The 22,067-nt window shown below is 45.0% G+C and overlaps 1 protein-coding gene across 2 annotated transcripts in view; it reads right to left on the bottom strand.

Moving 5' to 3' along the window:
• Positions 1-733: 733 nt before the first annotated feature.
• EPG5 (ectopic P-granules 5 autophagy tethering factor) overlaps positions 734-22,067 on the bottom strand; it is a 91,703-nt gene continuing 70,369 nt past the window's right edge. The window contains exons 32-44 of one of the 2 annotated variants that reach the window (XM_058677150.1): positions 20,048-20,196; positions 18,519-18,720; positions 17,891-17,963; positions 16,232-16,338; positions 15,212-15,387; positions 12,411-12,596; positions 11,341-11,550; positions 10,516-10,660; positions 8,312-8,554; positions 5,953-6,169; positions 5,342-5,557; positions 3,972-4,086; positions 734-2,280 (exon numbers count right to left, since the gene is read on the bottom strand). In XM_058677150.1, the coding sequence (XP_058533133.1) occupies positions 2,098-2,280; positions 3,972-4,086; positions 5,342-5,557; positions 5,953-6,169; positions 8,312-8,554; positions 10,516-10,660; positions 11,341-11,550; positions 12,411-12,596; positions 15,212-15,387; positions 16,232-16,338; positions 17,891-17,963; positions 18,519-18,720; positions 20,048-20,196 (2,222 nt within the window). In that variant the 3' untranslated portion in view covers positions 734-2,097. The remainder of the gene's footprint in view (positions 2,281-3,971; positions 4,087-5,341; positions 5,558-5,952; positions 6,170-8,311; positions 8,555-10,515; positions 10,661-11,340; positions 11,551-12,410; positions 12,597-15,211; positions 15,388-16,231; positions 16,339-17,890; positions 17,964-18,518; positions 18,721-20,047; positions 20,197-22,067) is intronic. The other variant, XM_058677151.1, reaches the window with a different exon arrangement.

The raw sequence follows: 22,067 nt of genomic DNA, 5'->3' as shown, positions 1-22,067 counted from the left end.
AAACCCACAGAAGCAACTGAACTAGGCTGGAGCGCAGGGACCTGGAGGTGTTCATTGACTGGACCAAAACACTGATTGTGAAGCTGAGGAATAACTCATGCCGCCGAGCTGAGGCCCCAAGAGGAACAGCTTTGGGAACAAGTCCAGGGATGTCCTGGCACTACCCGCCACCACACCCTGCAAGACTCACTGTCTAACAGATACAGCACCACCCAGCTCTCTGGTGGCAGATGGATCAAACAGTGACTCAAGGCTGACCCCATCCCATCTGAGTAGGCTGGGGTCCGGAAATGGAGAAGCTGAGAGATCCAGACACTGCTTCCAGAATGTTGGCAGACTTCATCATCTGAGCTGGATGCTAGCGCAGGCCACTGTGCCAGACAGCCTAGAGTGGGCAACAGTTCACCTTCCACGTTGCTTGGCCCACGAGACTGGCATTGGTCCTGGATGATTCCAATATTGACATGCAGCTCCTGTCGCTCTCTCTCTCTGAAGCTGTGCCCTGTGTTCTCTGGAGACCCGTTAGTCCTGACAGCGGTAGGCAGGCCGGGGTGTCTGCTGTCCCGCTTTCCCAGGAGCCCACAGGGGCACTGCCATGTTCTGCACCAGCCAGTCATCAGAGCACTTTCTTGGCCCAGAAAGTAAATATGAGGGAGTGGAAGAAGACATCAGGCTAAAAACCAACACCAATCGTAACAACCGCCATACTTGACAAGGTGTTGGGACATCTGGATTCACAGCATTAACAACTGGAGGCTGATTTTATTTTTCATCATTTTTACAGATCAAATACATTATAAATATTATAAACTTTCAAAAACTAACAGATTAGTCATAATTTTTTTAAAATGTGCACAATGTCACTGAGAAACTTCACAGTCTAGGAAATCAATAATTATCTCCTCCTTAAAAAATAAAAATGGCACATGAGCTATTTCCCATTGTTACACCATTGTTGCCACATCAGTCGATTCACAGCTCCTACAAGCCTCCGCCCATAGCTGAAGGTACCTGAGAGGCCATCACGGCTCTGCTGTCCCACGTCCCTGTCTCCCCACTAACAGCTCCCATGGCTATTGAGACCCTGTAGGTAAGTGACTTGTGTCCTGGCACTGCCCCATAAGCAAAACTGGACCAACAAAATCCATGCTGAGCCAAGAGAAGTGCGAATAAGAGGATGACAGTCCTGCTGCTCACTGCTGGGGAAAACACTACAAGCACGAAAATGGGCACAGCACAAGGCAGTACCAGCACCAGGCCGCGGTGACGAATGGCAAGGACGTTAACAGAAGGCATGCGGCTCCTGCACAACAGCCAGACTCCAGCAATGCTCCAGCTCTGCCTGCATCCGAGTCTAACCATGGAGTAAAGAACAGGCAGGGAATGCCCAGCCAAGCCTCTGGTCTCCCCATCTCTGTCTCCAGACAGAGGGCCCTTTGGAAATCAACTTGCAAAATTCAGTGTCAAACAGGGGCAGCTGAGTGGTGTGAATAAGGGAATGGAGGGATTGTGGTAACTGAAGTCATCCCTGACTGCACTCCCCTTCCTGGGGACCAACCAGAACACACTCTGCCCAGCGGGCACAGCACAGAGTACCACCCAACCCTGATGTGACTCGCTTTAACAAACTCAACACTTCCACCTCCCTTTTGAGAGAAATGCCACAATACTCCAATGCAGGTGCATTTCCCCACATTTGAGAAACTCAGGCATTTTCAAAGGTGAGTTTTTACTTTGGAGGAACACAAATTGGGTGGGGTGTAAAAGCAAGAGCTTGCCATGATTCCTGGGGTCTTGAGATGCTGGGGGCATTCAGCCACTTGTAAGATGTTCCACACCCACGTGCAACTTCAGAAGTTTCACTTGAGGATAAACTTAAAAGCTAAACTGCTCCAAGGATGCTTTTAAGAGCTAAGACAGACACAGACATACACACACACACACACACCCCAAAACTCCGACTCCTCCCAACTTGCATCTCACTCAACTACTTTTTAGCTGAACTGACCGCAGTGAAGCCAGCAAAGTTACTCGTGCAACAGCAAAGTTAAATGTAAACATAAACAACAACAAGGTTTTTCAAGAACCTCAAGGTAACTATCGGATGTTGTCCAAATAATGCACTTCTGGATACAGACTGTTAACAAGAAGGGCCAGGAAGTTTCTCCCATCTTGGAGGCAATGGCCAGGATGCTTTATAAACTGGGCAGCTTGCAGGATCTGGTCTTGGTACTCAACGTACTGTTTACTCAACGTCATGGATTCAAGAGCACTCAGAGCCTAAAAGACAAGAAAGACAGAGCGGGGCCAGTGTTACCACCATGGTGAACATGAGATGATGGCCATGGGTGCAGCATACTCACTATTAGCACCTTGGTCCACTGCGAGCCTCAAGGCCAGAGCACCGACAGAAATTTGAGCTAGCCGCTCACAGGGAAGACCAACACCCCAACACTTCCTGGCCAGGAGCTGTGATGCGGCCAGACCTATCTTACTGCTGGACTTTCCCCTCGTCACACCTCTTTCCAAAACCTGCCTCACCTCATCTTTGCTGCCAGCTCACACGGGGGGCTCCTGCCCACCAGCTCCCTCTGCCCAGAGGCCATGAGACAATCACAGGCACCAGCTGCATCTCATCCAAGCAAGTGCCATTCCATACGCTGCTGGGCTTGTTCTCATGCTACAGAACAAGGTCTTGTGAAACCAGCCCGACTGTCTGAAATGCTGAAGAAACCTGTGAGCGAGGAGTGCTCAGAGGCAGTAAGGTGGCAAAATGGCGACAAGCCACATCAAGTGCCTCCCTATTCTGCTGAGAACTAACAGGTAAGATGTCCTCACAGCTCTCCTTCAGAGGAATACAGGAAAAGTGTGCTTTGATTAAGTCATTTTAATTTTTGCTCCCTTCAGAGTAGAGGAGTCTACAAGGAGAAAATAGAGACCCTGCTTTATTTTCTAACTATTCAAGCTCACCCTCCCCAGTACCTTGAGCCAGCTGACCTCCCTAATGGGACACACCCACCTCACCCATGTGCTCTTACATTTCACAAGCACCATAGCACTAGATAATGTATATTTAAAGATAAAATTTGCTTGGTTCATGGAAATTTTTTTTAAGGATGGCAAGTAAACTGGAGGTTCAGAAATGGCATAGTAAACCAAGCTTCCACCTGCAGTTTGAGAATCCCATATGAGCGCCAATTCAAGTCCTAGCTGCTCCACTTCTGACTCAGCTCTTTGCTGATGCACTGGGAAAGGCAACAAAAAATGGCCCAAGTCATCAGGCCTGTGACCCCACGTGGGAAACCCAGAGGAATCTCTAGGTTCCTGGTTTCAGACTGGCCCAGTTTTGGCCATTGTGGCTATCTGGGTACTCTTGAGTAGCAAGTTAAGAGCTCTGTGAACAGAGGTCAAACTAAGACAAGAATTGAGTGGGAACAAGCACTCCTACAAACCAGTGTTCGCCCTGTGCCTGCTGCCCTGCAGACAGGGGAGCAGGAGATATCCCAATAGGAGCATTGGCCACACCACCTGTCTGCTTCTAGAACATTTCCCAGAGCTACCATTCTGTCTACATGAACAGCCAACATGAGTGCTCACCTTCAGATCCACCAAAGAGTCACTTCCTTGGCTCCCAGTTAAAAGCAGCTACTTTCTATCTGTCTCAACTGGGGCTGGCTGCATCTTCTACACTGCCTCAGCTTTCAGCCCTTAGTCTTTCACAGGTAAGTGTGCTGTCTCTTATTACCCCCAACAAACTTGCCTGTGGCCTTCCTTCTTCTACAATGACAGTAATAACAGTGTTCTAGATAAAAACATACCAAAAATGGGCTCAAGTCTGCCCTGGGCACATGTGCCCCTCTAAGCACCAAACCATGCATGGTGTACACAGGCTGGAACTACCACCTCGCCAACTTCCAGGCAGGGTGTGCTGCAACCTCTGGCATGCCCAGGGGAAGGCTGTGTGGACTGACCTGCTGAGCTTTGGCAGTCAGATGCAACTCCGAACCAGGCTTCAGTCGGATCTGATCTTCTGTAGGAACCTGGACTGAAAGGAAGGCAGCCATGCCTCGGGCAACCACTCGGAACCTTAGGGGTTGAGAGGCAGGCAGAAGAAGGAGCTGCTATTTAAGTCAGCATTTTACATAAACACATTTCTACATCTACTACATTGTTAACCTCTTCAGGAAAGCCTCACACCTCATCAACAACGAACTTGGGTCCCCCTTCCATTACAGCATGCACTCAATGCAGACATAATTCAGTTTCAAGCATGAAATGTCAGGGAAAGCATTTGGTGCAGCGTTTGGGTCACCACCTGGAATGCCTGAGTGCCTATGTTCAAGCCCCAGCCCTGCTTCCAAGCGCAACCTTCTGCTAACATGCACCCTGGGAGCAGAGGAGTTAATACATCAAATACTTGGATCCCTGTCACATATGTGGGAGTCTGGGGTTGGGCTACCAGTGCAGGGCTTGGCCTAGCCATACCCTGGCTGCTGCAGCAATCCAGGGAGTGAACCAACAGATGGACAATCCATGTTTCTATCTCCTCTTTGTCGCTCTGCTTTTCAAATACAAATAAACAACAACCAAAGAATGAGATTATTGGTGGAAATGGGATAACTGGAGCCTCACAGGCTGCTGTGGGACTACAAACAATGCAGGTGCTGTGGAAAACCTGGGATTTCTCTGGATTCCCAGCACAATGATTGAGCACGTACAGGGAAGCAGCACACTGGCTCATTACAACTTCACTTTATATACCATCACTGGCTCAGATGGGAGCAGCACTGTAACACAGAGTTAACCCTCCACCTGCCAGGCGAGCATTCCAAGTGGGTGCCAGGTAGAGTCCCTGCTATTCCATTTTCAATCCAGCTTCCCACCAATGCACCTGGGAAAGCAGTGGAAGATGACCCAAGTGCCTGGACCCTAGCAGCCACAAGAGAAACCTGGAAGAAGCTCCTGGCTTCGACCAGGCCCAGCCCTGGCTGTTGGGGCTATTTGGGGAGTGAACCAGCGATCTCCTTCTCTTAATCTGTAATTCTGTGTTTCAAATAAATAAAACATAAATCTTTTTGGAAAAAAAAATCAACAGGGCAGTAACGATACAAAGTCAAAATTTAAGAAATACTACAGAAAAATGCTATTTGAACTTAAGGTTGTTTTAAAATGAGAAAGAAGGAACTTGCTTTCTTAGAATATAAATAGGTAATTCAGTTCTGATTTTTCTTCCCTTAGTTTTTCTAGAAAACCTAGGTGGAGAATCTCCAGAAGTATCACATCCTACACATAGCACAGACATCTGAGGCCTGTGAAGAACAGCAGCAGCTGGCATCTTTACCTGTTAGACAGGGGCGACTTCCGGCCCAAGCCGATTGCCCCCAGGATCCCAGAGCTGATCCTCTCCTCGGCCACCACGCTCTGTCTGCTCTGAAGCATCAGCAGAATCCGGATCACAGACTCTGTCAGGACTGAGTCGTTCTGCTCGGTCTGTACCAGAGACAGCTGCAGGACTTGGTGCCACCACAAAAACAGCTTCGCTTCTTCCTGCGTGGAACTGGGGGGCCGGGGGAGGGGCACCAGAGGAAAGTGAAAGGAGTGGATTTCTCCCTACTCCTATGTAGCTGAATGCTCGGTTGAATGTGAAGTACAGGAGATATTCAGTACCATGACAGCTGAGGCCCAGCTGCTCATGCAAATAAAACAGGACTGTTAACAGCTACTGCTTGTCAAACACACACTGCATGCCAGACACTGCGCGTGGGCTTTCGTTCTCTCACGGAATGCTCACAATCCTAGGAGGTGGAGATACTTATCTCTGCCTCACTGACAAGGAAAACTCAAGCTTGGTGCTTCAAAATTCCCATTTCAAACAACAAAAACAAAAACAAAACCTTGCTGCGAAAACATGCCCTCATATTAAGCATCTCTGCAAAGCGAGTACTACCGCACCTTGGATACACCTGCTCCACCCACTTGCTCAGGCTGAGCAGCATCTTCATCTCGTTCTGCAGAGTCTGTTCACTGTTCAGGCACTGAAGCAAGTAGACGTAGAGAGTCAGGTAACTGCCAAGGGCGAGACACTCCTTCAGAAACTCTTCTATTGTGAGCTCAGGGACTTGAAGGGACACCAGGATAGGGCCCCATCCTAAGTTCTGATTGAAGGAGCCTAAAAATATTAACAAGAAACATCAAAACATAAGCAAGGGGTTGGGGGAGAGTGGACCTTTAGTGTAGCAGTTACGACACCACTTGGGAGATCCACACCCCATATCAGAGTGCCTGAGTTCAAGTCCTGGTTCCACTTCTGAAAGGAGCTTCCTGTTACTATGCAACCAAGGAGGCACAGGTGACAGCTCAGGGAGGAGAGCCTCTGCCACCTGGTGGGACACTGCGCTGAGGGCACTGAGGCAGGACTAAGCCCCTGCACCTGCTTCAGTGGTCCAGCCCTCGCTGCTTATAGGCATCTGGGAATGAGTGAACCACTAAACTGTTGGCTTTCTTTGCTGTTCAAATAAATAACAAATTAGGAACACATTTTTAAAGAAAAGAGACAAGAATAAAATTACTTAACTCTAATGCATCTTTTCACTTGAACATTTCAAACACTGGCCTCAGACAACACGAAAGTGAATGAAATGGGGCCTGGCACAGTGGCCTAGCAACTAAAGTCCTCACCTTGCATGCGCTGGGATCCCATATGGGCACTGGTTCTAATCCCAGTAGCTCCACTTCCCATCCAGCTCCCTGCTTGTGGCCTGGGAATGCAGCAGAAGATGGCCCAAAGACTTGGGATCCTGCAACCCAAGTGGGAGACCTGGAAGAGGCTCCGGACTCCTGGATCAGTGTGGCTCTGGCCATTACTGCTGCTTGGGGAGTGAATCAACAGACAGCAGATCGTCTCTCTGTATATCTGACTTTCCAATAAAAATATAATAAATCTTTTTTTAGAAGTGAATAAAATGTATGTGATGTCTGTTCTCAGGGTTGCCACTGCAAGCTAAGAAACACAGGATTGTATATGAAATGAATCCCTATTCTCATCATATCATGATCATTAAAATCACATGCAGATACTCTTCCAGTCATATAAGAGCTTTAGCTATAGGACCACTTTTAAATATGTATGTATGAACAGTTAGGCTTTCATAAGGTAAATAAATGGTTACCACTCCTTGAGTATTTTTGCATATCAAAGCCTAGCTTGACATATGTATATATGTATATATATTTATCTCTACTTATATATGGGAATCATTTGATTCTTAGTAACACATGTGAAATTGAGACAGGGGAACTATCTAATGGCTCTCAGTTCTCTGGGGGAGGGAGGATGGATTGCGTGGTGCCGTGCACAGCGGCTGCAGGGGTCAACATGGGTTCTTTCTGAGTCACTGGAACAGGATAGAGGGCAGGTTATGAACACATCCCTTCACATCTTCCCACTGCCTGCAGTGTGACTATCCCTGGCGACCAGAATTCAGGAGGGCTGTTCTGAGCAACAATTCATCAACAAGGTTGTTTCCAGAGTCTGAGGGTTTACAGAAAGAAAGTAAGAAATAAAAGGGAGACACACACTTGGCCTAGCAGTGAGGACACTTCATTGGAAGCCTGCCTCTCATATCGGGATCCCTGGTTTGGGTCCAGGCTCCACTCCAGATCTGGGCTTCCTCCTGGTGCACCCCCTCGCAGGTAGCAGGTGACAGCTTCAGTGTCTGGTTCTTGCCATCCACGCAGGAGGCTCAATATGGGTTCTTAGCTCTTGAGTGTTAGGAGCATTTGGGGAGTGAACCAGTGGATGGGAGTTCTGTGTGTGTATGCGTATGTCTCAAATTTTAAAAAGATGCTCAAAAGAAAAGTAAAAGGGCAAGACGTCACCCCTTTGTAAGTTTGTAAAGTGTAACAAAAAGCAATGCGAGGACATCTGCGAAAACTCCCCTACGTAAAGTGACAAAAACAGGGGTAATTAACAGAGTAGATGATGACTACACAGACTGTGGTTTTGAGGACTGTGACTTGGCATGTGAGATAACAAATCTGTCTATAGCAACAGGATGGCTCTTATATGCTGAGCTAGTGTGAAATGAGTCAGAGCTTTCCTCCCATGAAACACGTGACCATTGGGGAGCCACAAGTAGAGGCTCTCATGCTAATTGTGGATATATACATACATACATGTATCACACCCACAGCACAGAGATTAGAATGGTATAATCTCTCACTAGAAAGAGTCTGGAAAGGTCCTTCTTGGTGACAGTGCTTCAATGTTCCTGGCAAAGACCAATGCAATGCGAAGAGAACTACCTCTTACCTTCTTTGAAGTAGGCAGTGATGCAAACTTCTGTGGTCTCAGCCATGTGGCGGACGGAAGCCAGGCTCTGGCAGGCTGCTGTTAACAGGGGCAACACCACCAGCCCATGCACTTTTTGGCTAATCCACGTGCAGATGCTGCCCCGGAGGAACTCGGCCGTCGGAACGGTGGCACTGTTCATCATCATCAGGACTTCCATGAAGAGGCTGCTGAGCGCCATGTGGCGCATCCGGCTGTCCAGGTCTGCAGACATCGGGAGGAAGGCGGGGAACAAGGGGTCAGAGTGCATCCATTTTAGTTGCTCGGCAGCAGATTTTTTAATTGTAGCACTGCCCACAGAGAGCAGAAGGCAGGCTCTGGGTGGTGTCTGGCTTTTACAGACAGGATGTGGCACACTGAGAACATGTGCGAGAACTGCCGCAAACAGCAGTTCTTCAGGCATACATCAAGCTGATCTGAAAAGCAACTTACTTATCAGGACGCACCTCGCCAATCCTTATTTCCCAGATGTCAACTTCGTAATCCTGGTTACTTGGTAAACTACTTAGCAACTGTCCTCTCCAGGCCCACCACTGCCACTGCCATCCTTGTTCTGGGGTCATTTACACAGACTAAAGGCTACGACTTAAAATATAAAAGGAAAAATCTTTGGAAGGGTCTTAACTGCAACTTCTCTTTGTTTTTTAAATAAGAAAGATTTGTTACTATAGTCTTTTCTAGAAAAAAACCAGAAGAGAGTAAAAAGCAAAAACAATGAGTAAATACATTTTAAAATCCTATGCAAATGAGTCAGAAACAGTCACTGCGAGAGACTCCCTGCCTAGCAGCCCTCTGGGTTAAGAACGGCTACCTCTGCATTTCAACTGAAGAGAGATTTTCATTTATTTTTTTTAAGATTATTTATTTTTATTAGACAGTCATATTAACAGAAAGAACAAGAGACAGAGAGAAAGATCTTCCATCCATTGATTCACTCTCCCAAGCAGACACAATGGCTGGAGCTGAACTGATCCAAAGCCAGGAGCCAGGAGCCTCTTCTAGGTTTCCCATGTGGGTGCAGGGTTCCAAGGCTTCGGGCCGTCCTCCACTGCTTTCCCAGGCCACAAGCAGGAAGCCAGATAGGAAGTGGGGCAGCCAGGACATGAACCAGTGCCCATATGGGATCCTGGCACATGCAAAGTAAGGACTTTAGCAACTAGGCTACTGTGCCGGGCCCCTCATTTATGTTTTAAGAACAACTTACAGGAATAAATTACGGCACAAGCCTCTCTTCCAACAGATCCCAGCTTTCCTTCTGGTTCAATATCCACAAGACCAGCAAATGTTCCACCTTATTTGAGCCCACTGTTTTTTCTAATTATGAATCTAGAACACCCTTCTCCTTTTTCCCCGGTCAGTCCATATCAAAGCTTTACAGCCCAAACACATACGATCAACCTTAGAACGGTTTTACCACAACTATTTGCTGAGTTTTCTTTCTTTCTGCCAGGACATAGATCAGCAGCCAAATGGAATCTCTGCACTTGCAAGGTGAGGATGTAGCCTCTGAGCCATCGCATCAGGTCCACTTTGCTTAAATAACTTGTTATTGTTTGCTCAAATAATTTGTTTAAATAAGAAATAAATTCTGGGCCCGACACAGTGGCGCAGTGGTTAAGGTCCTCGCCTTGCGCAACCCAGGATCCCATATGGGCGCCGGTTTTCATCCCGGCGGCCCTGCTTCCCATCCAGCTCCCTGCCAGTGGCCTAGGAAAGCAGTCGAGGACGGCCCAAAGCCTTGGGACCCTGCACCCACGTGGGAGACCCAGAAGAGCTCCTGGCTCCTAGCTTCAGATTGGCTCAGCTCCAGCCGTTGCGGTCACTTGGGAAATGAACCATTGGACGGAAGATCTTCCTCTCTGTTTCTCCTCCTATAAGTATATCCGCCTTTCCAATAAAAATAAAAAGAAAAAAATACAAAGAAATAAATTCCAACTTACTGCCAAAAACACAAGGGATGCTACTCATTAGGTCTCCTGTAACCCTAATCAACCCACCCACCTTAGTTTAGTTCACCTCATGTCACTGTCTGCCAGTGTCAACCCTTATTTCAGTTCCCATTCACACCTCCCCCGGTGTCCTGACACCTGCTGGCTTTATAAAGCCTTAAGCACACAGGAATCCACTGACCGAATGCACAGGCTCTCCTCCCATTGGTCACTCACCAGGTGGGTTAAAGACAATGATGTCGTCTAACAGCTTAGACATTTCCTGTTCCAGGACTGCAAAGGTGATTTTTCCATTTTGTTCCAGGGTGCTGAGGAACTGAACCATTTGATGAATGAAAGCCTGGCACTTTGGAACTGCATCCTGAAAAACCAACAAAAAAGACCATTTAAATGAAGCCAAGCAATGAGTGACAACGGATAACTGCTGGGAGCATGGCACTGCACTGAATGCTTACTGGGCAGAGTGAGGATGACGCATCAGAAGCTGCCCAAGGACTTCATCCTAAGCAGCCCGAGGGCCCGTGTCTAGGAGTATGCAAACCTGTGCTGACACTTTTTGACTCCAAGGCACACTCTCCCAGATTCAGCAGAACACACCTCCCCTTTTCACTTACTGCATAACAACAACCTTAAGTAAATTATAATTACTTGCCAGGAAATTTTCTGTTCATTGTTTGATTCAAGCCTCACACTACCACAGGAGGCAAGGCATTATTTCCAAATCAAAGACAAAACTAAGGAACCTGTCTGTGGTCAGAATGGTAGTGAGCTGGGACTTGAGTTTGTTGCCAAGGACCAGATGGTGAATCCAGCCCTCCATATTTCTGACCTTTCATCAAAATGGGACACTACCATAAGGGAAAGCTTACTGAAAGAGAAAAAAACAGGCTACAAGTTCCATGGGGTCACAGTATGAGTACACAATGAGCCACCATCTTGTCCTCTGAGCAGCAAGCAGGGTCAAGAGTGGCCTAGGAGTACTCACATGGCTACCAGCATCAAAGAACACTCTCTGCCTTTGAAACCACCCTGCCAACTTACACAATGTTTCTGGCTATCAGCTGGAATGGAGAGGCCTGCAGACACTTTCAGGAGCTTCACAATTAACTCAGCAGAAGACTCCTTTGCCAGGATGATGGATGGCGGGTAGTGACTGCTGAAATACCCCAGCACACTCTTGTATGACATAATATCCACAAGATGCCATGAAAGTGAGCTTGTCTGTCCAAGGAGACTGAGTAAAGGTGAATCCTAAAGGTGAAACACACAATCTTTTAGGTCCAGAGCCCTCACATCCCCAGAAAGGCATGTCTCTAATAATCACTCAGATGAGCATAGCCAGGATACCAAGTATCTACTTAAACATGGAGTACCCACGAAAGTAACAACAGAAGTCTTGGCAAAAACAACTTAAGATTTCTGAGTATAATGGGCCCAGCATTGTGGCCTAGTGGCTGAAGTCCTTGCCCTGCATACACCAGGATCCCATATGGGCACTGGTTCCATATGGGATCCATATAGCTGTTCCATTTCCCTTCTACTTCCCATCCAGCTCCCTGATTGTGACCTGGGAAAGCAGTGGATGGCCCAAAGCCTTGGAACCCTGCACCCACAGGGCAGGCCTGGAAGAAGCTCCAGGCTCCTGGCTTTGGATCAGCTCAGCTCTGGCCGTTGCAGCCACTTGAGGAGAGGATTAGTGGATGGAGGATTTTCCTGTCTCTCCTCTTCTCTGTATATCTGACTTTCCAACAGAAATAAACAAAGCAAAGATTTCTGAGTATTCTCAATGCAGTCTGCACAGGACCCTCTGCTTTGGTATATGCCAAAACTAGCCTCTAGGGGACAGAACTAGACATTATTGAGATAGAAAACAAGTTGATCAATATATCCTAATTTAGCACAGTTCCCTTCATACTTCAAAACTAAATAAACATGGCATTATTTCTATATAGTCCACAAAACAGGCATAGAATTGAAGGGTCATCTCACAGGTCATGCATCTACCCATACAGGTAGGGACGCTAAGAAAACAAATGAAGAACTGTAACCCCATACAAAGTGAGGTTCAGGGAACCTGGCCACATCTGTCACCACCAGATCCCCAAACTTACTGGCTGGTCAACTAGTTCAACTTCTTTTGCCAACAGAATCATCATGAAAAAGAGGCAGACAATCATGCTCTGGGTTTCCGGAAGGGGACTGGGACTCCAGGCATCTGCGAGCACACTAACCCAATTGACCTCACACAGCACAGACCCCAAAAACAGAAAACAGCTCTTGGGGCTTCCTCGTTCTACCTAAGAGGAAACAAATCAAAATCAACATTTTGCTTTCTGTTGTTTCATGTGACTTCAAAATGCATACAAACCAATGTTCATAAATTATATTTTAAAAAACAACGCCTTTTCCCCAGAAGTGTCATTCACAATCCCACCTCCCAGATTTATACTTAACACTTTACAATACTTTTCCTTCCACGTTTGTGTACATTTTTTAAGAATGTCTGTCTGTTCAGATGTCATCAGCTGTTCCACCAGTTAACAGGAGAGGAATGACCCGCCCTAATGCCAACCCAGGTGGAGAATCCCCACCATGGGAGTCACCTGAGCCACAGGGAGGATGCACTTCCCAGATGTGCTGGGGCAGAACAAAGCTGAGATGTATATGTCAGTAATTCCCAAACTTGAGTGGGCACCAGAAGCACCAGAGGGCCTACTGAAACACAGACTACTGAGCCCGCGCCCAGGTACAGAGTGAGAACATGCATTTCTGAGAAGTCCCCTGGCGATGCTGTACTTTGAGAGGTACTACATTAGGCTATTTAAGATTCATACTGACGCTTTAATGAAATGTGGTATTTATGTCTTCACGTCATTTATATATTTTTTGAAGACTGTAAAAATGCTCCTAATACAGACCAACCTCCAAGCTACCTTTTATTAAGAGTCGATTTTAGTATTTCTACTGTTTAAAACAAAGCCAGTCACAAGCATTTCCTTTCAATATGAAGACTAAGAGCTCCCTCCACTTGCAAAACCTCGATCAATGGAAGTTAGTAACGATTCACTTCCTCTCATTCCTGTTATTATGCAAACTAATAATTCTCTTCCCCTTCAGAAAACAATTCTCCCTTCCTCTACATAATTTATTCTCTACCCTCACCCTCAACCCTGAAAACGAAACAAAACAAGAAAGCAGAATACTTCACAATGTCAGTAAGAAACAATGAATTCAAAGATTCCTAGCTCTAGGCAGGCTAGGACTGCCCATCATTAGAATAAAGCCTGTGGAGGCACAGCATCTAAACAGAAGGCTCTGCTCCTTAATTCGTCATATAGCTAAAGTCACCCTCTTGTTAAAACTGTCTTTCAGCTCTTGAAACAGCTTTCTTTCACGTGTTTCTGATGGTGTTATCTACTTAAGACCTGCCTCACATTGTAAGCCTAGCCATGAAATCATTCTTGAACTCTACTGTTCCAGAACAACTGCCCTCTACTTTCCTTAGAGTTCAGCTACAGGAGAGGATGACAAGGGCAACACCAGGTACAATTCACTAACTGTCATAAATAATTGCAAATACGCATCAACTGATAATACGTGTGACATCAGAACATCCAAATATACAGGTGATTATGAACAAACGAAATGAAACTACTGCAAAAATCTGAGACAAGATTGTAACAACAACAAAAAGCTTCTTAACACAGAAACTTGGGGCTGGCATTACGGCATAGTGGGTAAAGTCACTACCTACAACAGATATCCCATGAGGGCACCTGTTTTGAGTCTCAGCTACTCTACTTCCAATACAGCTTCTTATTAATGGCCTGGGAAAAGCAGCAGGAGCTGGCCCAACTGTTTATGTCCCTGCCACCACATGGGAGACACAGAAGAAACTCCTGGCTTTGACCTGGCTCAGTCCTGGACATTGTGGCCACTACGAGAACGAACCAATGGATAGATAATCTATCTCTCTCTCTTTTTCTCTCACCCTTCTCTCTCAAATAAGTAAATAAGTAAATCTTTTTTTAAAAGATTTTTTAATAATAGCAACAAAAATAGCTCCAAGGCCCAGCTTTGGGGTGCAGCACGTTAAGCCCCAGCTTTGAGACACAAGCATCTCATATTGGAGCACTGGTTCAAATCCCAGCTGCTGGGCTTCTGCTTCAGATCCAGCTCTCTGCTGATGTGCCCAGAAGGGAGAGGGAGACTGTCCAGGTGCTGGGGCTCCTGCCACATACATGGGAGACCCGGTTGGAGCGTCTGTCTCTCTGTGCGTGCATACACATACATTTACGTTTGTTTAGTTCTCGTTTTGCCTTTCAAATAAATAAACCTTTTTAAAAGCAGCTCCTAATGCCTAAGCTACACCATTTTTCATAACCATTGTTTCTTTAGCAAAGATGCACACCCATTTATTGGCACTCTTTTCCAGGTCTTTATACAATAGTGATGTCTCACAGGCTAGTACAATTCCATTCCATTAATTATTCACTTACATAACTGCAAAAAGAAACAAAAGGCTTAATTACCAACTAAAATTTGCTTTACTAGAACATTAACTAATATCAACCTAGGAGAACATGCACATATACCAAGAGCAACCAAGACTGGGCAAGACCAAGTGAGTAAATTATGTACTCACACAATACAATTACTAAAGTCTACGACAAGCAAGTTCTGAATAAAATTTTTCTCTGGGATTTACAAATGGTCCTGAAGATGCTTTTCAATCATCCACTGACATTCAGAGCTGACTGCCAACAGCAGCAGGTCTTCACAAGTCCTGCCAAAGTAAATGCACTGTGTGCCCACTTGCCCTCGGCACACCCTGCCTTGTGGGCAACAGGCACGGCTGCTCCCAAGCAGCTAGCTCTGCCCAGGTTGTGACTCATCGTGCAAAGAGGCTCACTTTGAAGAAGGCTTCCATGAGCGTCTGGTCAGGGTGCAGGTCCTTCCAAGGGAGCCTCCGATAGGCGCTGTGGAAGGCATACAGGATGAACTCTGGCATTTTGGGGGCTGTACATGTTTCACAGTAGTGCATCAGGTGTAACCGAAGGGCTCCTTCATCACCCGGCAACAGCTTATCTAAAATTTAAGAAGATAAATAGCTGAAGATCTTTGGTCTACCTTTATATGGATTGCAAGTTTGTTGTGAAAGCTAAACACCTAAGTTTCTAAATACATATCTAACTTCAAAGATTTTCATGTGCCAAATTAATAATAAGGAATTATAGCTTAACTAGTAATTTCAGCAGCTATAACAAGCCAATTTTATGGGAAGAAATAGTTGGGGTAATAAGTTTCTCTACAAAACTTCTAAATGTATGTTTCTAACTCAATATTCACTTCTACAATCTGCTGCCCTTGACATGCATGCATTCTCATGTACTTAGTGTCTCAGAAAGCACCAGCAGTCCTCAAAAGAGTATGTTTCAGAAATTTTTCCAAAGATGATATGCAAATGGTCAGTGGTTACATGAAAAAATATTTAGCACCACTAGCCATTATGGAAATGCATATTAAAACTAGAGTAAGATTCCATCTCATACATGTTAGAATGCCTTTGACCAAAATCATGAAAGATAAAGAGTCGAGGAGACTGTGCAGAAAAGAGAACCTACTCATTGTTGGTGGGAATGTAAATCACTCTAACCAGTATGGAGGCAGGTACCTCTGAGCAACCCGGGCTAGACAGTATTTAAAAGGAGAATCACTGCAAATTTTCCATAGCTGAAAAACGCAGGACAACCTCACAAAACAGAAGAAAAGTTACAAACTTAACTGTAAATAGCTGTATTAGTGAGGCTTCTTGGGTCTTAAGTAAGGCATCAGGTAACTCCTTAGCAACTAAAGACAATTTAAAGTAGGAAAGCATAGATAAGTCTGACTCAGGGGCTGAGGGGAAAATAAAACCTGAGCATCTTCCCACCTTGGAATTTCCTGTGCAGGGAGTCCACCAAGTTGGCGAGCAGCTGCACGATGCTCGAAGCCAGCACAGCGTCACTCTCCAGCCAGGGGTAATGTCGCTCCTGGCTGCTTCAAAGAAAAGAACACAATGCCTCAAAATGGAAGTACTGTGATTGACTGAATTATTCCTGGTAGCAGAATTTGGACTCGTCTGAGTTCTACAAAACTTTGTATAATGTAGCCCCAACATATACTGAGACCACTTGAAAGGCATCTACTCCTTCAGGTGACATCAACTGTGCAATTTAATGTCCTCTCTTTCCTACCTTGCATTACAATGCAGGAAGCACACTCTCAGGATTCACAGTCCATATCACTGCACCACTGTGTGCACGTCATTACACCATGGCACCTGATTTGAAGAAGTGTGCTTTCTAAACAACCCTAAATTAGTAGCTCTTTTATGGCCAAGTCATGTCCTTTAACATCTTGACTGGATCTAAAATGTTTTAGGAAAATACTTAGATGTTACTTCAACAGATTTTTCCACCAAAGATAGATAAATAAATAAATAAATAAACAAAAACGAACAAATTCCATGTCAGTAAGACAACTAAAAATTGACAGGAAGTAACCAAAGAAATTATGTACTTGAATTCAACTTCTGATCCAGTGTAAAAATCAAGTTTCATTAATTCTGCTTGGAAATAAATACACAGCCCGCACTGTGGACAGCAGTCTATTGTTTCAGAGACTATAAAACCCTGAAGCCAGCAGATGACTCAAGAATAGTCCTCCAGTGGTGCATCCACACCATGGAATATTACTCAGCCACTAAAAAGAATGAAATTCTACCATTTGCAACAAAATGGCCCCAAATAGAGAAGATTATGCTCAGTAAAATAAGACAATCCTAAAAGGACAAATACTGTATGTTCTCTCTAATATAAGGCAACCTCCATGCAAAATGCAAGATATAAAGATAAAACATATATATACATATATTCGGATGGAGTAACAGCATTCAGTGTGCAGTGCAGCATGCATCCCTACTCCTGACTAAAAGATGGACTCCAGCTGAAGCTGAGGCTGTGCTACTGTCAAGTTTATAAAACCCCTGACATTCACCTAGCCGTCTTCTAAAAAACTGCTGCCTGTGTACTTTGAGGAAACTAAAGACTCGTCATGCAACTCCTACATTTGGACAACTCCACATTTCTAGGTATTGTGAGTCTCCAGGAAATAAAGCTTTCATTTAACTGCAGAGATTCAGATTTAAAGGAAAATTCCCACCCTATACTCTGATAGTGAACTTAGCTCCAAATGTAAACCCGAAGTAGTATAAAGAAGTTGTTAGTTTCTTATCCATGTTGTATTATCAAAACCTAAGAGAACAGCACCCATTTTCCTGAAATTAAGTCCTCAAGAATCTTTCAACTTCTCTATAAAGGCAAACTAGAAATAAGTATCCAGCATTTTTCCAAATATTGAGACAACACCTCTGATAGTTCAGACTAGCCCATCCACAAAAGATGTCTGACGTTTCGGAAAGACACATTTTTTTCTAAGTTTAAATATAGCTGCATAATTAGTAATGTGAATTCACCACATTTACCAAACCCCATAAGAACTTTAAGACGACAAACTTCCAAGGACTCTGAGTCTCTGAAAACCTGCTTACCTTTCACTGTCCTCCAACACCAGGACCCACGGCTTGAAGAGAGCGATGATGCGTGAATGCAGGGACCTCAGCACTAAAAGAGCAAGATTTTAAATACAGGAAATAAGCTGATCCTAGCACTGTGGTAATGGGATGTAAAACCCCATTTCTCATATGTATATTTCCAAAACCATGTTGATATTCACACAAAACACTTGTATAAACTTAAGAATAGCTGTGTTTTCATTTGCTACAAATGCATTTCTATGAATTGAAGGAGAATTTTTACTATTATGACATAGTGGCATGGATAACTGCACAGCATATATTTTTTTCTAAGCTAAGTGACTAAACCTGTAAGTGACTAAATCTGTAACCCTCCCATTAGCCAGATAAATGCCCGGAAGAAGGAACTGGAGGAAGGTGGCTATCTCTGTGCACCTGTGAGGGAGGGGCACACGAGCTGCAGCACGCAGCCCACACTCCCTGTGTTAACTCACAGATGACACACATATAACGTGCAAGTGGACTATATATCTTCCATTTCCTGTCCTTGACACTTCCTATAAATCTTCTAAAGGGTCTACTCAAATCTTCTCCTAATGGAAGGTCAGAACAACTCATTCACATTGTACTAAAAACACAGTACCTGATTTGCTGCAAGCAGATGGATCTTGAGTCAACGAGGCCATTTCTGAGTCAATCAGTCTTTTCACAAGATAGCCCAAAAATGTCCTCACATCAGCCACATAAGGACTCCATTTTGAGAATAAACCAAAGCTTTTGAAGTCCAGTTTGGATAATCGAAGTTTATAGAAAAAGTCTGAGAGCCATTGTATTGTCTCCACTACCTGGAAGAGACAAATCAAATGCTTACTCAATGTCTTTTTCTTTCTAAAATTTATTTACTAACTTGAAAGGCAGAGTGACAGAGGGAGAGACAAAAAACAGAGAGGAGGAGGTTTGCTTGTTTTGTATGAATATTACATTAATGTCAGAATTGTGTTGAAGTAATTACCAGGCATCGGCTGTGACCCTTAGAATCTACTAATAAATTCCTTTTGAAGAGAGAGAGAGACAGAAAATGAGAGATATCTTCCATCTCTGGTTCACTATGGAAAATGGTTACAAAAACTGGAGCTGGACCAGGATGAAGCCAGGAAGCCCATCTGGGTCTCCTACATGGGCAGTAGGAACCCAGGCACTTGAGCCATCATCTACAGCTTCCCTTTCACATTAGCAGGAAGCTGGATCACAAATGTGAAGCAGCTGGGACTCAAACCAGGCACTCCAACATGGCATACAGGCTTAGCATCGCAAGTACAGGTTAGTCTGATGTGCCACAGTGTCCACCCGAGTGTCAGCTTTTAGCAGAGTATTCTCACAGTGTATGAAGGGAGTATAGTACAGAGTTGCAAAGACAGAATGCATATGGGAAATCAATCACTGTGCTTACATTAAAAAAAAAAAAAATATAACCATTATTTCAAATAAATTCCCATGTGATTCCACATAGATAAAAGTGGACAAAACTGACTGGCTGAAAGGACACTTCAGAGAAACTCAACCAGCGGTGTCAGGGATGAGGCAGCTACATCTAGATCAGAAGAGCTCCCCGGGGGAAGCACCTGTCCTCGGCCTGGACAGACAGATAGGAGACCAGACTTTTGCGGCCCCTGTAAAGGAGGCACGGGGGAGGAAATGGACCAAGAAAGAAACACGTGGGCTCTTACGAAGTGCAGGGCCCAGGGTGATGGCTTAGTAGCTAATCTTTCACTTTGCAAGCGCCAGGATCCCATATGGGTACTAGTTCATGTCCCAGCTGGTCTGATTCCCATCCAGCCCAAAGCCTTGGGGCCCTGCACCCACAAGGGAGATTCAGAAGAAGCTCCTGGCTCCTGGCTTTGAATCGGCTAAGTTCCAGCTGTTACAGCCATTTGGGGAGTGAACCACCAGGTGGAAAATTTTTGTCTCTCTTTGTCTCTGCAAATCTACCTTTCCAACAAAAAATAAATACTTAAAAAAAAAAACCACAGGTAAAGCGCAACAACAGTTTTCTAGATATGATATTATTCAAAAGCAGCTCTTTAGGCCATTTTAAATGGCTGCAACTGTTTCAAAAATAGACAGGAAGGGGAATGGAAAAGAAATGTATAAACAAGACCAAATGTGACACACCTGCTGGTCTGACAGTAGAACCTGTGAAGAGGTTTGAAGCACATTGCTCTCTGCAGAAGCTGCCCCCTGCTGGCAGCTTGGGGCACAGCAGCCCAGGACTCTCAGGGTGGCTTTCCAGCACTCAGGACTCAGCAACTGCTCCGCAGAACCTAAATGGCAGGGACAGAGAGAGCAAGTCAGCAACCCTCGCAGCTTGCATCAAGCAGCTTTTAAAAAGAATGAAAACAGAGGTAAATACCAAAAACAAATCCACGGGACTTCCTGTGGTGAAGACAAAAGAGATGCTATTAAAAGAATGACCACCTGGAAATTTGACTACCTGTCCCTTTAACCATGCTGGGGTGAGCACACTGAAGCCCCTAGAGCTGAACACAGTGGCAATTCCCATCCTCTGACCCCAGCTGGGGAGTGAGTGTATGTACAGATGCCATTCTCCTGGTCAGAGGGTAACAGCTACTTTTGGGAAGACAGAAACAGTGGCAGTAGGGCAAGACTGGAAAGAAGGCAACTCCAGAATCTTCACTCTGAACAGGAGTCTCTTACTGGCCCCTAAAATTCTTTTCCTCCAATGGGTAAAACCTAATCCAAGACAAAGAGGCCACAAGCAAAAGGAGCCAGCCATCCTGGGCCAGTACTCCCCGGTAGTTCTCTGCCACTGGCAAAACTCCCACCCTAGAGCACAGGAATGATACCTCCTGAAGCACTCTGCACACAGGCGGCATGAGAATCCAACAGGTAAGAGACATTTGCAGGAGCAAGTCTCATGGGATGTGACTAGGCCCACTGTCACATATCAAGCCTCAGGAATGCAGGGACCAGTGGAAGGTCTGTGATTGGTGAATACCGCGGTCTAGACTTTGGAGAAGAACCTGAAATCAAGCCATCAGAATGGGAGTCATGCAGGCCTAGCAGACCATGGTGAAGCGACAGCTCAGCCAGGATGAACAAGCAAGGCTGGGACCCTGGGAAGAGCAACATGGCAATCAGGGAGAGAATGGCAGACAGGAGGCTGCAGGTCATGGAAACTGAAGTGCGCAGGCAGGCAGAGTCAGAGAGAGACCTTCTATCTGCCGGCTGACTCCCTAAACGCCCACAACAGCCGGGGCTATGCAAGGTCAAAGTCAGGGTATTAGAACTCCATTCAGGTGTCCCACATGGATGGCAGGAACTCAAGTACTTGGACTGTCAACTGGTGCCTTCAGATGCACACTGACAAGAAGCCAGATAGAAAGCAGAGAGGAACTTGACCCTAGCTACTCAGATATGGTGTGCAGGTGTCTCAAGTAAGATCTTAACCACTGCTCCAAACACCCACCCCAGTGTTACCAGTCTCACTTTTTAACTGAATTACTTTTCCTGGTAAGTATATGCTTTCAGCTAAATACAAGTCAATGTGACATAAACACTTAGGAAAATATTTTAAATGCTTCACAGGGAAACCCACAATTTACACTTAATCAGATTTTGAATGTTTGGAGCAAAAATCAGCTGTGCACATATTCATTGAAATGATACAAACCCATTCTCCTACCGCTTTTCTCTACCCAACCTGCTACTCATCTCAAGCAGTCATTAAAACTTGTAGTGTTGTGAAAACGAGAACCCATATAATGCAAGGTCCTTCAAGGAACCCAGCAGTAGGGGCCACTTCCTTACCCATTAAACAAGTTCAACTGAACAACCCAAAGGTCAGTTGCAAAACAAAATTTTAGTTTTGTCACTACATATATCACAGCATAAAGATTCATGAAAAAGTAACACCTTATCAGATTTCAGTAAAATTACTTCCTAGTAAAATTGCAAAAATAAAAAAGATCACAGCCTATTTCTCCTCTAATCTCCAACATTCCCATGGAAAACTACAGAAAAGGGACAGGAATCATGTGAAAATGGAAACTTAAATGCTGATCTTTCCTTGGTAACTATAAAAACCAGTTATCATTACACAGAAAAAAATTCATTTTCAAAAAACCAAGGAGCTGAAATTATAGTGTGGAAAAAAAAAAAAACTCTCAAAAAG

The sequence above is a fragment of the Ochotona princeps genome, chromosome 18 (genome assembly GCF_030435755.1).
Source record: "Ochotona princeps isolate mOchPri1 chromosome 18, mOchPri1.hap1, whole genome shotgun sequence".
Lineage (NCBI taxonomy): Eukaryota > Metazoa > Chordata > Mammalia > Lagomorpha > Ochotonidae > Ochotona > Ochotona princeps.
Note: the sequence above shows the minus strand (reverse complement) of the source record. Positions and strands in the feature narration are given on the sequence as shown.